Source organism: Vicugna pacos, chromosome 21 (genome assembly GCF_048564905.1).
Source record: "Vicugna pacos chromosome 21, VicPac4, whole genome shotgun sequence".
Taxonomy (NCBI): domain Eukaryota; kingdom Metazoa; phylum Chordata; class Mammalia; order Artiodactyla; family Camelidae; genus Vicugna; species Vicugna pacos.
This window is the reverse complement of record NC_133007.1, coordinates 13,976,913-13,994,718: the sequence shown is the minus strand read 5'-3', so window position 1 is coordinate 13,994,718 and position 17,806 is coordinate 13,976,913. Positions and strand designations below refer to the sequence as shown.

At 42.5% G+C, this 17,806-nt stretch overlaps 1 protein-coding gene across 7 annotated transcripts in view; it reads left to right on the top strand.

Moving 5' to 3' along the window:
* Positions 1 to 4,060: 4,060 nt before the first annotated feature.
* FMO4 (flavin containing dimethylaniline monoxygenase 4) overlaps positions 4,061 to 17,806 on the top strand; it is a 29,405-nt gene continuing 15,659 nt past the window's right edge. The window contains exons 1-5 of one of the 7 annotated variants that reach the window (XM_072946164.1): positions 8,384 to 8,522; positions 9,789 to 9,838; positions 10,129 to 10,209; positions 10,751 to 10,939; positions 11,569 to 11,731. In XM_072946164.1, the coding sequence (XP_072802265.1) occupies positions 10,198 to 10,209; positions 10,751 to 10,939; positions 11,569 to 11,731 (364 nt within the window). In that variant the 5' untranslated portion in view covers positions 8,384 to 8,522; positions 9,789 to 9,838; positions 10,129 to 10,197. Of the gene's footprint in view, positions 4,444 to 8,382; positions 10,210 to 10,750; positions 10,940 to 11,568; positions 11,732 to 17,806 lie in introns of those variants that run through there. The other 6 variants (XM_072946158.1, XM_072946161.1, XM_072946163.1 and 3 more) reach the window with 6 other exon arrangements.

The window sequence follows — 17,806 nt, the reverse complement described above, 5'->3', positions numbered from 1 at the left end:
CCTACTCCACCTGCAGCTGGGCCCATGCACTCTCTTTCCTGCTACGAAGGACGACTACCTGTGCCCCTAAGGCCAGGTCCCGCCAGCACTCGGGATCCCATCGCTTCACACCTGCCCAACAACATCATTCCTGTAATTGTCCAACTTCTCTCCCACGCTGTAGATTTTCCCCTTTCTTCGGGGTCACTCTCCATAGTACATAAATATGCCTTACTCTCTGTGTTTTTTGAAAACTCTCCCCAACCACACATCACTTTCAGCAAAGTGTTTTTTAATACATCAGAGTAACATGATCTGATTTATGATTTAGAAAAATCATTTTGGAGAGTGGATCACAAGGGAGTAAATGGAAGTAAGAAAACTAGTTAGAAGACTATTTCAGAACAGTTCCAGCAGTAGCAAACCTGATAATATTGACCATTCTAAAACTGGAACCCTTGGAAGCTGGAAAACCATTACAGAATAAGGTAAACTAACGAGACCTAACAACTCAGTGCAATTTATAAACTTTGATTGGGTCTTTAATCGGGAGAAACATAACCACAAATAGCAGCGTGTGGTTCAATGTATGCAAATCAATTAATGAGATATACCAACACTAACAAAATGAAGGATAAAAATTGCATGATCATCTCAATAGATGTAGAAAAATCACTTAACAAAATTCAACACAGTTTCATGATTAAAACTCTCAACAAACTAGATGTAGAAGGAATTTGCCTCAACATAATTCAGGTCATATATGGCAAGCCCACAGCTAATTTACTCAATTGTAGAAAACTGAAAGTTTTTCCTCTAAGATGAGGAACAGGACAAGAATGTTCATTCACTCTTGCCACTTACAGTCAACATAGTACTGGAAGTTCTAGCCAGAGCAATTAGGCAACAACAACAAAAATAAAAGTATACAAATCAGAAAAGAAGAAGTAAAATTATCTGTTTGCAAATGACATGATTTTACATATAGAAAACCCTAAAACCTCACCAAAAAAAAAAAAAAAAACCTGTTAAAACTAATAAACAAAGCTACTGTGATTGAACAGTATGGTACTGGCATAAAGACAAACATACAAACCAATGGATGAAACAGCATAGACAGCTCAGAAATAGACCCCTATATATACAGTCAATTGATCTTAGACAAAGCTGCCAAGCTCACACAAGGGGGAATGGACAATCTTTTCAGCAAACAGTGCCGGAAAAATTAAATATCCACATGCAAAGTAATAAAATTGGATTCTTACCTTAAACCATGCCCCAAACAATCAACTCAAAATGTATTAAAGACTTAAACGTAAGTCCTGAAACTATAAAACTCCTAAAAGACAACACAAGGGAAAAGCTTAAGTTTGTTCTTGGCAATAATTTCTTGACTATGACAACAAAGGCACAGGCAACAAAAACAAAAACAGACAAGTGGGGTTTCATCAAACTAAAGGGCTTCTGCACAGCAAAGGAAACAAGAGAATGAAAAGGTAACATACAGAATGGGAAAATGCTTGCAAACCATGCATCTGAAAGGGGGTTAATATCCAAAACATATAAGAGACTCCTACAACTCAATAGTAAAAACCCAACAACCCAATTTAAAAATGGGGCAAAAACCTTGAATGCACATTTTTCTAAAGAAGACACAGAAACGGCCAACAGGCAAATTAAAAAAGGTACTCAGTTTCACTAATTATCAAGGAAGTATGAATCAAGACCACAATGTGATATCACCTCACACCTGTTAGGATGGCTATTATCAAAAACAAAACAAAAGATAACAGGTATTGGAGAGGACATGAAGAAATTAGAACCCTTCTGCCCTGTTGGTAGGGAGGCAAAATGGTATAGCTGCTATGGAAAATAGTATGGAGGTTCCTTAAAAAATTAAAACTAGAACCACCATACGATTGAGCAATCCCATTTCTGGGTATTTGTCCAAAAGAATTGAAATTAGGATTCCAAAAAGATAGCTATACTACCAGGTTCACTGCATCATTAAAGACAATAGCCAAGATGGAGAAACAACTTAAATGTCCATGGACAGATGAATGGATAAAGAAAATTTGAAATATGTATATATATATATGTGTGTGTGTGTGTATATATATATATATATATATATATACACACACACACACACAATGAAGGGAGAGTATAGCTCAGTGGTAGAGTGGGTGCCCAGCATGCACAAGGTCCTGGGTTCAATCCCTGGTACCTCCACCAAAAATAATTAATAAATAAACCTAATTACCTAACCCCCCCAAAAAAATACATATAAATACAATGAAATATTATTCAGACTTAAAAAAGAAAAGAAACCCTACCATATGTGACAACATTGATGAACCTGGAGACATGATGCTGAACGAAATAAGCCACTCACAAAAATACAAGTCTGTATGATTCTATTTATACAATGTATATAAAATACTTAAATTCATAGAAACAGTGAGTAGCATGGTAGTTGCCAGAGTCTGGAGAGAGAGGGAAATGGAGAGGTGTTGTTCAATGGATTTAAAGTTTCAGTTGTGCAAGATGAATAAATTCTAGAGATCTGCTGTTCAACATAGTGCCAATAGTTAACAATACTGTATTGTGCATTTTTAAAGTTTGTTAAGAGGGTGTATCTCATGTCAAGTATTCTTAACAAAAACAAACAAAGGGGCATGAGGGAACTTTTGAAAGTGATGAATATGTTTATTGCCTTGAGGAGTGATAGTTTCACAGGTGTATGCGTGTGTCCAAACTCATCAAATTATATACATTAAATATATTCAGGTTTTTTGTATATCAGTTATACTACAATAAAGCCTTTTTTAAAAAAAAAAAGAGTGGTATGTGGATAAATGTTTAACAAATGGCCAGGGGCATGGGGGGAGGAGATCCCAAATTTGTAGTGTTTGCCAGTTTCCATGATGTAAACATCCTCACCATGAGCAATGGCAAGCTACTGTGTCAAGCATCACGTGTGTATAATGCCAAGCTATCACTGAACTTGGAGTTGGAAGTGATGTACACTCTCTTTGCACAAGCCAGCTCAAGTACACTATTAGATAAGAACATTAGGGGGACAATTAGAGAAATCTGAAAGTGGACTGTATGTTGGATGATATTATTGAATTTATATTGACTTTCTTACATGTGATAATGGTAACATGATTGTGTGGGAGAATGCCTTGTGAGCTATGTACTGAAATACCCTGACTCTGATGTTTGAAGACTACTTTCAGGTGTGTGTGCACGTGCGTGTGTCGGGGGGGAGAGATGAAGAAAATGTCAGTGTGTTGAGAGGTTGCTAGTTGATTAAAAGGGTGAGGGATACTTTGGTGCTCAGTGAAATTGTTCTCTCACCTTCTCTGTGGGCTTAATATTTTTCAAAAGAAAAATTTATTTGTTGACAACAGAAGATTCTATGTACAAAATCTGGATTTTCAGTTTTTATTGAAAGGAGCCTAAAACCTTGCAACATTGGGCTTATGCTCTCAAATAGCACCATTTAGCCAAATCTAATAGATGGGGGATGTGCTGCCCAGTCAGATCTTACCTGGCCCTCTTCCCCTTTTGGGTTACCTTCCTGACCCCTGCGGATATTTGCATTTGTGCCCCTGGTCTAGAAACTGTTCAAAGATGGTCTTTAATGCTGGCTCCCAAGCACTCAGTGGAGAAGGAGGAAAAATAATCTATATTGCCAGTGCTTCTGTAATTATTCCTCTTCTTGCGCCCTAGATTAACAGCTAAAACTAATTCAACGCTTCCTCAAACGTGTTTTACGAGCTCCCTCTGCTGACTCTTTCTGAAGGGATGAAACTGCTTCAATTCCTTGTAAGTTCTGAATTTTGAAATCGCCCTTCTGGGTTTAGACTTGGAAGAACTTGGTGACATGACAGTCACCCAACTGACTTTCTTCCATGGACGGCTCCTATGATGATGGTTCAAGGGACTCACGGAAGAATCAGAATTTAGTTCAGTAGAACGCCTGTTTCACTGGAGGCTGTGCTTTGGGTGACTTGGCGCCCTCTAAAGGCTACAGTGCGAAGAGCAGCCCTTACCACGTGCTCCGCTCTAAGTTCCGGGCTTTGTCGGAACTGTGACCTTCAGGAGGGTGGAGGAAACGGGCAGAAGTCACTTACCGCCTTAAATCCGGAATGCGTATTGCAGCTCGTCATTTAGCCCTCCCTTGAGATCACGGAAGTGTCGAGCTGGTGTCCTACACGACTTCTTTTTTTTTTTCAGCGAGTATACTTTCTGCGTCACCAGTGTGACAGGAAAAACGAATGGTTTTTGTTTTCAACCGAGAGCACTTTGAGTAAAGTCAGCATTCCTTTATTTTTTTTTTTCGAATAAAGAGTTTGAGTTTCTTTCTTTCTTTTTTTTTTTTTTTAAGACAAACACTATCTTTCGCTATTGGCTTTAAGAAATAATTCGTCAGAATATCTGCTCTGTGCCAACAAGGTAAGTGTCCTGGATTTTTTTTTTTAAATGGGGAAATGTTTCCCGAAGTGTTTTCACGGAGGATGAATATTGCCTTCCTTAAAAATGAATGTGATCCTCTGCTTCAGGACTCTCTTGATCAGGGTGAAAGCAACAGAATTACAGAGAAAATGAGGAAGCAAAGGAACATTGTAAGGAAACAAAGTTATGTCATAGGGGGAAAACCATCCAGAAGGAAGGTGTGGGTGAGAGGAACAGGATCGTGGGATTTTCAGTGATTCTAGGCTCACTTCTGGTTTCACCTTACGGGTGAGATGGAATTGCCAGGCACTGGGAAACACAGAATACTCCACAAGTGTTATGATGGGAAATACTGAAGCCAAGGAAGCGCACTGGTGGGCTGATAGTAAGGAATATAAACAGATCAGACTTGAAACTCATATGAATCATAATCAGTTTCATGATTTGCCAATCACCCAAGTCTCTCCATGTCTCAAAAATGTAAGAATTTACATTTTCTGGTCTGTCACGTAGGGGATGGGGTTTTCATGTTGTTCAAAAGTCCGATTCAGCAGTTTCAGAGCTCATTTCTACTAGGGAACTAGGTATCAGCGACCTTTGACCTGCAATGGACCTTGTGCTTACAGCACACTTTATAGTTTACAAAGGGCTTAGCTTACGTCCTCCAGACCCTTCAGGCCTGCAGTATTCCCCCCTACCTTTCAATTCACATCCATTTTTGGTACCAATTATTTGGCATTCAAACAGTCTCTACATCAGTCTGCAAAGGACAAGGTGTTTTTTGCCCAGGAAAAACACAGCCCACTTTGTGTCTCTAACTAGGTCTCCAGGCATAGCTGAGCTGCCCAAGAGAGTCTGCAAGCATCTGTAACCAGAACAGCTGCTGTTACAGGGCCTGCCACATGGTGTCGTGTGTATTGGCCTCTCTCCATACAGTGGCATCTTCTTGTGACCCAGTCACTGGGTCTATTTTCATTACTATTATTAAGTCACTGGTCCTTTTTTTTTTTTTTTTTTTGAGTTATAGTCAGTTTACAATGTTGTGTCAATTTCTGGTATACAGCACAATTCTTCAGTCATACATGAATATACATATATTTACTTTCATTTTCTTTTTCACCATGAGCTACCATAAGATATTATATATATTTCCCTGTGCTGTACAGTATGAACCTCTTTATCTGTTTTATTAGACACTGTTTCTTAGTCATCTTTGGGGCCCCCACATTTGGCTCAGAACCTGCCCTGAGAGGTACCCAGGGTACAACTCTTGAATGAATTAATTTGCTGCCAGTCTATTCACCACAGCACATTTGTGTTTTCCCAGTTCAGTCAGCAACCATTTCTTTCACATTTGTGCAGAGCATATCTGAGATCTGCCAGTTCCAGACCTCTCCCTTGTGCCCAGAAATTTCAGTGTTCCTGTTGGTGGGGGCCACTTATTTCTGATGAAAGGCTACCTAGACCTTTTACTCCTCAGTGCAAAGGAAGCCATGAGTATATTTGCCTACTTGTTCTTGCTGATAAATTTTATCTATGTGAGCTGCCTTTTCCAGGGAGAAGAGAGGAAAGGAGGGAGTGAAGGAGATGGGAAATGAATGTTGAGTAAATATTTGGTGCTGGGCACTTTTGTATAAGTAATGTCGCTTAAAACTCAAACAATCTATAACACAGGAAACTATATTCAATATCTTATAGTAACCTATAATCAAAAAGAATATGAAAATACAGACTTATGTATATGTATAACTGAAACATGCTATACACCAGAAATGGACACATTGTAACTGACTGTACTTCAATAAAAGTATGCTCTTGCTGCAAAAAAAAAATTTAATCCTTCAACATAGCTATTTTTTGTATTTTACAAACAATAAACCTTAAGGTGTGAAAGTGGGTTGTATGGGGTCAGTTCCAGAGATAGAGCTCAAACCCAGTTCTGCTGTCTCCAAAGTCCATTCTTACTGTGGCCTGCCCAGGTCTCCCAAATCAGTAGAGACCCCTAAATAAACCAACAGCCTCAGGGGAGGAAGTGCCCATTTCCCTATAAATAATGAAGCCAGGCATGAAGGCCTCAGCCTTATAAAGGGCAGGATGGAAGGTAACATTTGGAAACAGGCAGCCTTGAGAAATCTCTCTGATTCTTGTTGCAAGTTCCTGGATCCTGTTCTGGAACCAGGTGAGTCGGAGGGGTCTGAGGGCTCAGAAGTCTTCCTCTGCCCTCTGTAAAATCAGTAACTCCACTTTGTTTCTATGCCTGGGGGTTCTGATCTGACCAGCAGGCAAGCTGCAAAGCCATGGGGACAGACTCCCCAAGGCCCAACCAGAAGGCGAGGCAGCAAACCTGAGTGCAGGTGAGGGAAGAGGCTCAGTAACGGGAGCCCCAGGACGCTTGGGGCTCTCAGACCAATGAGATGTGCACATCTAGGCTCAGCCTCAGAGATCCAGAGTCCCTCCAGATTCAGCCTCTTATCAGCAGGGCAGCCTTACGTCGTGTCCAATGATGATGCTGTGGGTTTTCCCATTTACTGGTGCTCAGGGCTCAATGAATGTAGTCGCTCTTGGGTCCTCAAGGCAAACACCACTAAGTGGCATGACACTACCAAAATCCCCTAAGCGTTGTACAGCAAGATCTCTCCTCAAAAAGCACCATGTCTTCAAAGGCAAAGTCTTGGACTGACCAAGGGGGCTGAGGGAAGGTTAGCACTTGCAACCAAGTCTGCCTGACATGTCAAGGGCCTCCAGGTGACAAAACCTGATTTGCTGCAATCAACTCAGTGGTTAGCCAACCTAATCAAAGAAAAAGCTATGTTGATGACTGCAGAAGCCCGAAACATAAAATAAAGAAAAACTGGTTACAACAGGGAAATATATACAAGATCTTGTAGTAGCTCATGGTGAAAAAGAATATGAAAATGAATATATGTATATTCATGTATGACTGAAAAATTGTGCTGTGCACCAGATATTGACACAACATTGTAAATTGACAATAACTCATAAAAAATTTTTTTTTAATTTTTAAAAGACAAACTGGTCACAGATCTCTGTGACACATGCATACTTCCTCCAGTCTTTCCTGACAAGCAAGGCATCCTTCCCCTATGACCTCATCTTGGTCTCTAGAATGTCTCATATGACTTTCAGGACTTAGTTCTGTGTTTTTGTCAGTCAATCTTGCCTCTGTGCAGTGCTAAGTACCTCCCCTCAATTCATGTAATATCTTTATTGCATGGCACAACATGGCCCATGACCAGATATTCTTCAGGATTTTAGATGCTTTGAATAGAAACTATCATTTTCGCTGGAAGCAATTCCTAGGGTTCAGAGGGGCTAGGTGATAGCAAAGAGCACCTTTAACACTGAGGGGACCGAAAGCCTAAAATCCCAAGGGGATCAAGGTCCCAGCTGCACTAGCTAATAACAAGAGCGAAATTTAATTGAGCACTTACTATGTAACAGACACTCTTGCACTGTGCAGGCACACAAGTCTACAACCCTCCCAACATTTCAGTCTTTTAATTTTGTAACAAATACTTAAAGTAGGTGTTACACTCTTTCCCAAGCTCTATTTACCTATTTGGAGGAACAATATTTAATTGTTGTAAATATAAAATGCTAGCTTTGAATATTATTAAAGCATGTTTATTTTACAAAAAAATTATAATAATAAATAGGTATTATTATTATTACTATTATTATTTCCATTCCCATTGCACTGATGAGGAAACTGAGGCACAGAGAAGATAAACAGTTCAAAGTCATACTGTTAAAAAATGAAGCCAAGATTTAAACCAAAACAACTTGATATCAGAGCCCTCATTTTTAACCAAAATGGGATTCTGCCTCAGCTCAAAGATGTAAAAGTTGCATTCTGTGACAAGGGCTCCCTTCTAGCCTTGTCACATAAAGAAGCTCTGCTCTGCCTTTCTCTAACAGAGCTCATCATGGCCAAGCGAGTTGCAGTGATTGGAGCTGGTGTGAGTGGCCTGTCCTCCATCAAATGCTGCTTGGATGAGGACCTGGAGCCTACCTGCTTTGAAAGAACTGATGACATCGGGGGACTGTGGAAGTTTACTGTGCGTAGTTCACACCCTCCCACCTCCATCCGTCATAACCTGGCCTTTGCTTTGTCCCTGCTCGGGCATGGTGGCTTTAGCCCACCTTGGTGATCAAGTAAGGGAACAGCTCACTGCAGCAGCACAAGCTTGTGCACGATGTCGTGCCAACCCTGTACAGGATGCAGTCTGATAGGTGAAGGACCTGGAGAACTGGCAAGGCACGGGCAGGGACAGCTGAAGGAGAGAAGAACAAAGAGTCAAGTCTGATGCACAAACATTACTGGAAGTTACAATGATTTCTGGACCACAGACATTCTAAGGGAAAGTAGTAAAATGTCATGTTGGGTAAGCTGAACAGCATTGATGAATATGGAGCAGATAACACTTTAGGAAGGATAGAAGTTGGCATCAGGGTGTGGAGCCCCAGCCCGCATGCACTGGGCAGGTCTTTGGGGGGAGAAATGGCAAGGATGAGGCAAGAATCCAGACCTTGAAAAATCTAGACGACAGCTTTCACGTTATCAGAATAAGAAGAACACAGACACCGATTTACCCTTCTTAAGAGTGGAATAAGCAGCCTAGGGGATTATGCTCAAGGCCAGATCAGCCATTAGATGACCTGAGCATCAGGAAGTGAGGCTGAAAGTGGCTAAATACTACCTGCGTCTGGCCAGGATTGGTCCTGGGGACTGGGAGTAGTGAGGACCCAGAGATCTGCCCCAGTGGTGAATTATGAGGTGTCAAAAGATGGGAGGCCCAATTACTAAATGCTTCAGGGGAAAAAGAAGAACAATGTTCAGTGGGAGCTCAGGTAGGGGAGGGTACTTCAGACTGGTATGAATGTGGGAAGCCTTCATGGAGGAGGTGGCATTTGCCAGTCTTTGATGGATGAGGAAGAAAACAGAATACACAAATGTATGGAAGCAGGGATGATCACAACCTTATGATTATAATGTACTAGGGAAAAATAATTTTTTCCTGATGTACTGTGAGCCTCATCAAGCCACCAACTGTCAGTGTGGAAAGAAAGTAGTAAGTCTGGTTTGTGACCTTCTGCCATTTGACCCCATAGTTGGTGTGGTTTCCTTCTCCTATTCTGAAGTAATATAGATTAATTTTAGAAAATAATGTTGAGTTAAACAAAAGAAAAAAACACAAATTAAATATAATGTCAATGCACATGGGTCAGCCCTATTAAAATTTCCATATAATTTCTTACAGTCAATCATATACTATTTTTTTTCAAAAATGCAATTGTAGTATTCATTTTCATTCATTCAACAGGTACTCACTCGTGATGTCCCTCTACCAGGACACAATGGGGAACAAGATAGGTAGGGGCCCAGCCCTCTTTACAGTGTGGTGAGAACAAAATTGCTTAGTATATGTGCTACTGAAGCAATGATCTGTAAACAGATCGTTACAATGCAGTGTGAGCGGTTCTGTGTTCGAAGTACAGGGTGCTGGAGGTAGAAGCCATGCCTTGTGCAGATCTGTTGGGTCATAGAAAGCTTCTCAGAGACAGTGACAGCAAAGAAAGACTTCAAGGAGAAGAAGAGATTAGCTTCAGCCACAAGAAGTTTATTGGTGCCTTTAATACAGATCTTTTTGTTTTGTTTTTGAGTGACTGAGATTAAGACAAGACAGCAGGTTGAGGAGAAGGCAGAGGCTGGCGGAACGTGATGATTCTTTCATGAAGACTGAGGTAAAACAGAGAGAGACGGGGCTGGACAGGGATATAGGTTGAAAGGAGTTTAGTTTTGTTTTGAAAATTAGATTGTTCAGTATTTTAAGTGCTGATGGGAAGAAGCCAATAAAGAGAGAGTGGTTGAAAACATACATAGACAATAAATAGAAAAATCAGTGAAGGACCCCTTTGCCCTTAAGCAAAGACAAGAGGAAGAGGACCAGAGCACGAGGGGTGGGACTAAGTGCGGCAAAGGAAGAAGGAAAAATAAGCAAGATAGACTGTAGGACCCTATGATTATGGAATTGTTTAAGGGCAGTGTCAGTCTTGGAGAGCCCTGTCTAATTTAGTTCGCTTCTTTGTAGCTTGAGAAAGACATTGTATTAAATAATTCCAACCCCGCCAATTATTTCTAACAACTATAGCATGGGGGACCCAATGCTAAATTCTCCTGGAACTCTTTGGAATTACAAGTTGAACTACTGACGGTCTCTTTTCGATTCCTCCTGTCCACCTCCCCCCGCCCACCCCCACCAAGCTAACTGTGCTTTCACCACAGGAAACTTCTGAAGATGGGATGACCCGGGTCTACAAGTCATTAGTGACGAATGTCTGCAAAGAAATGTCATGTTACAGTGACTTCCCCTTCCAAGAAGATTATCCCAATTTCATGAAACAAGAAAAATTTTGGGGATACCTCCAAGAATTTGCTGAGCACTTTGACCTTCTGAAATACATTCAGTTTCGGGTAAGACGCCTTGGGTCATTGTGGAAGGTGGCTGAAGGCCAGCCCCCATTCAGCAGTCTCATGGAAATGGGATGCTTAAGTAAACTTCTTTCTGGTTTTCTCTCTACATGAATAAGGCTGATAGTAACCCTGCTGCTCGTGTTTTACTCAGATAGATCATTAAAATACTGAATTTCCCAATTCCTTCTCTAAATCCAAACCCTCATTCAGGACGAAATTTAAACCATTTTTTTGAGAGGAAAGGAAAAATGAATTTTGTTCATGAAACCCTTTGGGAAGAAATGACCAGAAGCCTGAGCCACAGAAATTATAATTAAAAACTCATTTTCTTGAACATTTTCAATGCATTCAATATTTTAAATCATCTCCTGCTCACCAATAAAACCTGAATATTTCTTCCTTACAAAGGAAGGCATTCAGATGTTTGGGATCCTAATCTACATGACCCCTTCTGAGACTTTGCACAAGTTCCTTAACTTCTCCAGGTAGAAGATAAAACCAGTATTGATAGACCTCCTATCATGGGGCTGACTTGGCCCACTTCACATAATGAACATGGGTACCCTACAGTCACTGCATGAGGTCCTAAGATGATTAACAGAAAGCAAGTGTTTGTCTTCTGCTTTCAGACCACAGTGTGCAGTGTGACAAAGCGTCCTGACTTCTCGGAAACTGGTCAGTGGGATGTTGTCACAGAGAAAGAAGGGCAGCAGGACAGAGCTGTCTTTGATGCTGTCATGGTCTGCACTGGACACTTCGTGAATCCCCATTTACCTTTGGAGTCATTTCCTGGTGAGTCATTTCTACCCTAGACCATGCCTGCTCTTCTGGGCTCTTCTAGAAGTTATGGATTCGTAGTTGGAAATATTTCCTAGTGATTATAAACGACTTGTGTTCACCCTTCGAAATAATACGTACAAAATAACTTTGAAAGATATCGAGCATGATATAGGTGTCATTACTTATTAATATAAATGCTGGTGTTATCATTTAAGCTTTATCATCCCTGTCTGATGTAAGTTCAGTGATCACATAAGGCTCAAAACTATCAGATCTGTCATGAAAAAGAACAGGTTTTAAATTTTGTCATTAAATTACAGGTCATTTGAATCAGGAGTGACCTGTAATTCAGTAACTGAAAGGAAGTGAGAGCATAAGGAAACTTGACAGATTTTTGTTTTTAGTGTTTGTGCTGCCGGAGCGAGCACAACATATTTTTTTCAAAGAAATAGACCAGAAATTATACATACAAAGGAATATCGCTATCCTTCAAAATAGTCGTCACAATAACCACCCATACACCTCTTAAGTCAGGGCTATCAACACAAAGGAGTTTTAGAAATCCCCCTTTGGAAATCTTTCAAGCCAACAGAACATTCTTTTTAATATACTCACAACTGACAACTCTCCATCTTTTGAGGACAAATGAGGATTACTAAAATGTAATGAAGCAACTCTTCTGTTAAGTATAAGTGACCCTAAAGGCAACTGAGTATGAAATTTTGAAACTTCTTTAAGGACCTAAAACAACTTTTTAGAAAGGAATATGTGAAGAAGAATGCTTGCAAACCTTAGCCAATTTTTTAAAAAATGAAATCTAAATCTTACAAACATAATATCAAATTAACAAAATATCCTATTTTTAAAACTGTCTTAGGGATGGAGGGCAAATTCAAAGTATACTTTTGCAAAAAAGCAATACTGTAAATGATGGTTCATCTTCGGGCTTGCCGCTAGTCTGGGGACTAAATGCACAAATGGCACAGTGCTAAAGGAATATGTAACCGCCTCTTCTAACAGTGTTTCTGTGGGGAAATGTGTTGTGCCAAACAAGTGATAATTTGGGAAATTAGTGTCTTGTCAGCCTTGTGGTGGCTCATCCTTTACTCCTAACTAACCACCTTCAGTTCCTCTCAGACTGTAACTAAAGAATACTGTTGCAAAAGACCAACAAGAGCCAAGAGGTGAGGATCTCTGTGGCAGCGTAGTGTCCAAACTGGCAGAGCTGGTCCCAGAGAAAGAGACTGACTAACTACAAGCTGAAATAGCAAGGTAGTTGGATCATTGTGAGAGCAGACATTTTTACAAACTTTAATGGCCTGGTGAGGCTGGAGAGGGATGATTGCAATAGAAATATTGAGATACCCATCTCTTTTGCCCTAAAACCCAGATATTGGAGAAGGAAGAAACCCACATACACAGATTTCAGAGACTCCTCCTGAGGGGTTCTTGGTTCATGATCACACTTTAGAAGGATTGTTACGGGGGGGGAGCAGTACAGACAATCCCAGTTCCCTCTGTGTTTCCCGAGTAGGTGAATGGATATGGTGTAAGCTTTCCAGACAGTCCTAGTCTGCCACAGTTCCCTCCTGGATAAGTAGCATTTAGCATGATGGTTACAAACAAAGTTCTGGATCCAGACCCTGGGACTAGTTGCATAATCTTGGATAAACATAACCTCTGTAAGCCTCAGCAGGGTGGAAATAGGAGTTCCCATCTCAGAGCAGTGACCATGTGAGATCAGCCATGTGAGATACTTAGCACAGTGCAGAGCAGAGGTAAGTGCTCTGTGAGCAGCAGCTACTACTGCTGTGAATCACAACCTTCTGTAAGCTGTTATCTGCCACCTGCGAATTGTTGAGAAGAACCTGCTTCCTAAGAAGCATGCGACTCCCCCAGACTAAGAAGTATTTATCCCTCTTAGTTAAGTTAAAACCCTGGCCTCAGCAGCCATTCCGCCTAGGAGTGCCAGACCCTTCCAGAGCCCACACGGGAATCACGGGATGGGTAACACAAAGTCCAGTTCTGCAGGTCACCCCTCTTCCTTCTTCTCTCTCTCGCTCACAAGTTGTATAAGAGTGACTCTCTGCACACACATTGCTTGTAATCATTAGTTACAGGTTAGTGATCATGAATGCCTAATTTGATCAGTTATTAACAAGTGTCTTTAACCTTCTGAGCATTGTACACGACTTTAAGCCCGGTCTTCCTCCTCCTAAGGCAGCTGCTAAGCATCTTCCAACACATATTAGGATAATAAATATAAGATGAATAAACCAAAGTACCCCAGAGATACTTGGTGACAAGGCAAACTGAGCCCTATGCTGCCAGCAGAAATTTTTTACCCCTGAATTAGTCATTTTGATTTATCAAATAGATTCTCTTTTGGGGGGCGGGTAGTAGAGGGTACTGTATTACTGACATAATCGTTAGTTCAGACCTACCTACGCATTCTGTACTTTTTCTTGGGTCCCCTGCTCAAATAAGCAATTACGGAGAACCTATTATTTGAAAAGCCCCATGTTAGGGAACATGAAAGATACAAAATCTATGAATCAAGCTTGAGCCCTCAGGGAGCTTCTCTCCAGTCAAACCTCAGAAAATGTCTTGAAGCCGCACTCTCTAATGCATTCAGGGCACGAGCTCCTCCCCCTTCTTGAAATTCTTTCAATGCTCCCCTTTTCAAATTCCTAATCATCCTTCAACTGTTGTTTTTTTTAAAAAAAAAAAAAATCACCTCCTCCAGGATGCCTCCCCTGGCTCAGTCTAGGCTGATGCCCTATTGAGCCATCTTAACACTTCCTGTTCTGGGAGGCAGGATAGTGTCATGCTTGGGAGCTGAGCTCCAGAGACAGACCCTGACTTCCTGTCCAGGCTCTGCCTCTCACTGTATGGCCTTGGGCAAGTCGCTTAACCTCTCTGTGCCTCACTCTTGGCATTAGTAAAATTGAATCATAATATTGTCCACCCTAAGGGGCTACTGTGTGGTTTTAATTAATTAATATGTACAAAGCCCTTAGTAGAGTGTCTGGGACTTGCTAGTGGGGGCTGAATAAACGTTTGTTAGCTATTGAATGTTTAACTAGTTCTCACTGGAGAATGAACTCCTTGAGGACAGAGTGTCTTTTACCCTCACATCTCCCAAACCTAAAACCTGAAACAGCACTTGGAGTGCACAGGGTTGAAAGTACATGTAAGGTACAATTATTAACCAACTTTATTTTTCTTGTAATGTCCCTGTAGACCTGATCGGTGGGGCTTGTCCTCCTGGCCCTGGTTGCAATCTCAGGCAGTTCCCACCACTTTTCTGCTCACTCTAAGATAATGGAAAGCCCTCTCATCACTTTAAGTCACCAAAAACTTCTCATCTTTATAACCAAAATGTTCCATCTCATGTAATAGTAAAAATTTGCAACTACCTGTAACAGTGAAGCTTCTCTCCTCCCTCAGCTGGCGCCTGCGTCGTGCTGACAGCTGCAGTGGGAAGAGATGGTGTGCGTGGCTGCTCCCTTCCTCTGCCAGTTCCTCCTCCCACAGACCCTTTGCCCGGAGCTGCAGTCTCTGACCTTCCAGAACTGGAGTCAGGGGAAGGACAAGAAGTAAAGGGGCAGAAAAGGTCTTTCTTGACTGGCACCTGTCGAGAGCTGGCTCTCTCAGGACTTGGGAGTGTTTAAGACCCATGCTTTGTGGGTGCTTTCCTAGGCTCTGCTCCAGAGACCCGCTCCATTACTGGGGATCTCTCAGTGCTGCCCCTTGTTACAGACCACACCCTTTCGGGCTGGCCGCTTACAAATCCTTAAACCCTAGCTCCTCCCTAGGTCATCTCCGTGCAGATCATCTGTTAAGGTCTCACTGTCAGTGCAGATGGCTACCTTGTGCAAAGTTCCTTTAAATTGGCATCAGACAGCCTCCCTCTTACACAGTCCTCATGAAATATGTATTCCACAGTCAACAGCAGTCAAAAAACTTGCTATGGGTACAGCCACCATCCCTAGCAGCCAGTTCCAGTCAGTCTTTCAAGCGTGGGTCACACACCCATCTCTGTGCTCTTTAGATTCCAAGGGTCAAGGTCTCTCAAGAGTCTCCTGGAAGTCCCTTGAATCTGGCTCCATGTCAGAGGGACAGAAAATACAACAGCACTTTAAATCCTTTGTTGAAAATCTCCAGTGTCCAACCTCTGGTCACTTCAGCTTAAACCCCTGAAAGTGAGTAAGGGTCTAAGGATCACAAAACTGGTCTGCAGACACTTTCCTTGCACGTTCTGCCTAGGTGGTTAATGAGCACCTCCTTGGGAATGTGGCAGCTATTATATTTCGTTTCTAGCTCTGGGGGCCTCAGTTACTGTACGGTAGGAACATGGTAGGTTCCAGGAGCCAGTTTCCTTTTTTTACACTAAAATTGCAAACGTGTTTGAAGTATTGGGATGAGAGGCTGTGGGGTCCTCTAACGTGCAGAGCTTCCCTTTCTGATTCTTTGTCAGCGCTTCATCTCACAGTGGACGGGTCTGACGGTCGCCGGCCCCATCGCCGTTGCTTCCTCTGCCACGTCGCGTAATTTCATAGCAGCAGCGGTAACAGACCCTTTCCAGTCAGTCCTCAGCAAGGGTCCCTCTGGCTGGAGTCATTCAAGCCAACAGACAGAGTTCGGCTCAGAAGCAAAGGAAAGCTTTATTCGTTGATCCAAAAGTGGAGAGGTGTGAGCTCTCGGCTCTAGAGAATCCGCTCTCCCAGAGAGGCCACGGGCGGGGCTGCTTTACAGGGATCTCGTCTGACGGACGGAGTTCGGGGAGGGAGGGGTGTTCTCGCGGGGCCGGGCGCAGGCGCACTGCTCCAGCTCCAGGTCGCCGGGCGCAGCGTCTCTGCACACGGCCCGCTGCCGCCATCCTGAATCGCGGTGTTGTGCGCCCGTGCTTCTGCACGTGGGGCCGGAGCTGGGAACTCAGGTCTGAAGGACCGGGGACGAGGCCTCTGCAAGCAGCATCCTGTGAGCAAGTGAAGCCAGACTGCGCATGAAAGAAAAGGAAAAAAAGGTTAAACTTTATTTTATTGCCCAGAATAGGCTCTGTCAGTGACAGATCCCTCCTCTGCATTTTGCCCTGCTCTTCATTCTGGAGGGGCACCGGGCGATGCAGGTCCCTCATCTAACTGCTTCCTGCTGACTTCAGGCGTCATCATAACCCCGGGAGGGGAGCAGAACTGCCTTTAGCTGTGTGTGGTTGTCCCCAGGCCTCAGCCCTGACTGTTCATTCCCTGAGTGACCCACCCCTATTTGTCTAACTTTGTGGAGACAAAAAACTGCAGACAATTTCAGATACATGGCCCAAATATAGGCAACAGAATAATGGTCACAAGTCAAATTTTTCTCAGAAATGAAGGTGGCTAGATCTTTGGTTCACAGACGTGGCCTGAGCATCCCTGGTCACACTTTGTTTTTCAGAAGAGAAGCTTCAGGTCAGAGAGGTTCACACGAATCAGGGTTCATTGCTGCAGGTTTTTTTTTTTTTCTTTTCACTTGCTTTTTTTTTTTTTTAACTTTTTTTAAGGTAATTAGGTTTACTTATTTATTTATTTTTTAGAAGCGGTACCGGGGATCGAACCCAAGACCTCTTACATGCTAAGTATGTGCTCTACCACTTGAGCTATGCCCTCCCCACCTCAATATTTTCTCTATGGAGGCGGGGGCTCGAGGACCCTCTTCACTCGAGTGTGATGTACCTCGAGTGACCCTTGCAACTTCAGGGCAGAGAGGGTGGTTAGGATCCCAGGTGGGGTGCATTCCCCTTAGGAGTGAGCTGACTTTGCAGACTGCCTGCGTTCCAGGTTTTTAGGTTCACCCAGTCCCCTGGCCGGAAAGGGTGCAGGGCCAGGTGCATGGGTGCAGGCAGCTCCTGGTCACCATATTCCGTGTGAGCTTTCATGGTCTCTCCCCGCTAGAGGGCATACTTGAGTTGTTCCATATCAAGGTGTCCCTTCTCTTGGGCTTGGGGAATGAGTCTACTATATAGGAGTTCACATAGACTTTGATTTATCCCTTGGGGCTAACCAAAAGCAAAGCAGGGCAATCAGAAGAAACTTAATCCAATTTTCT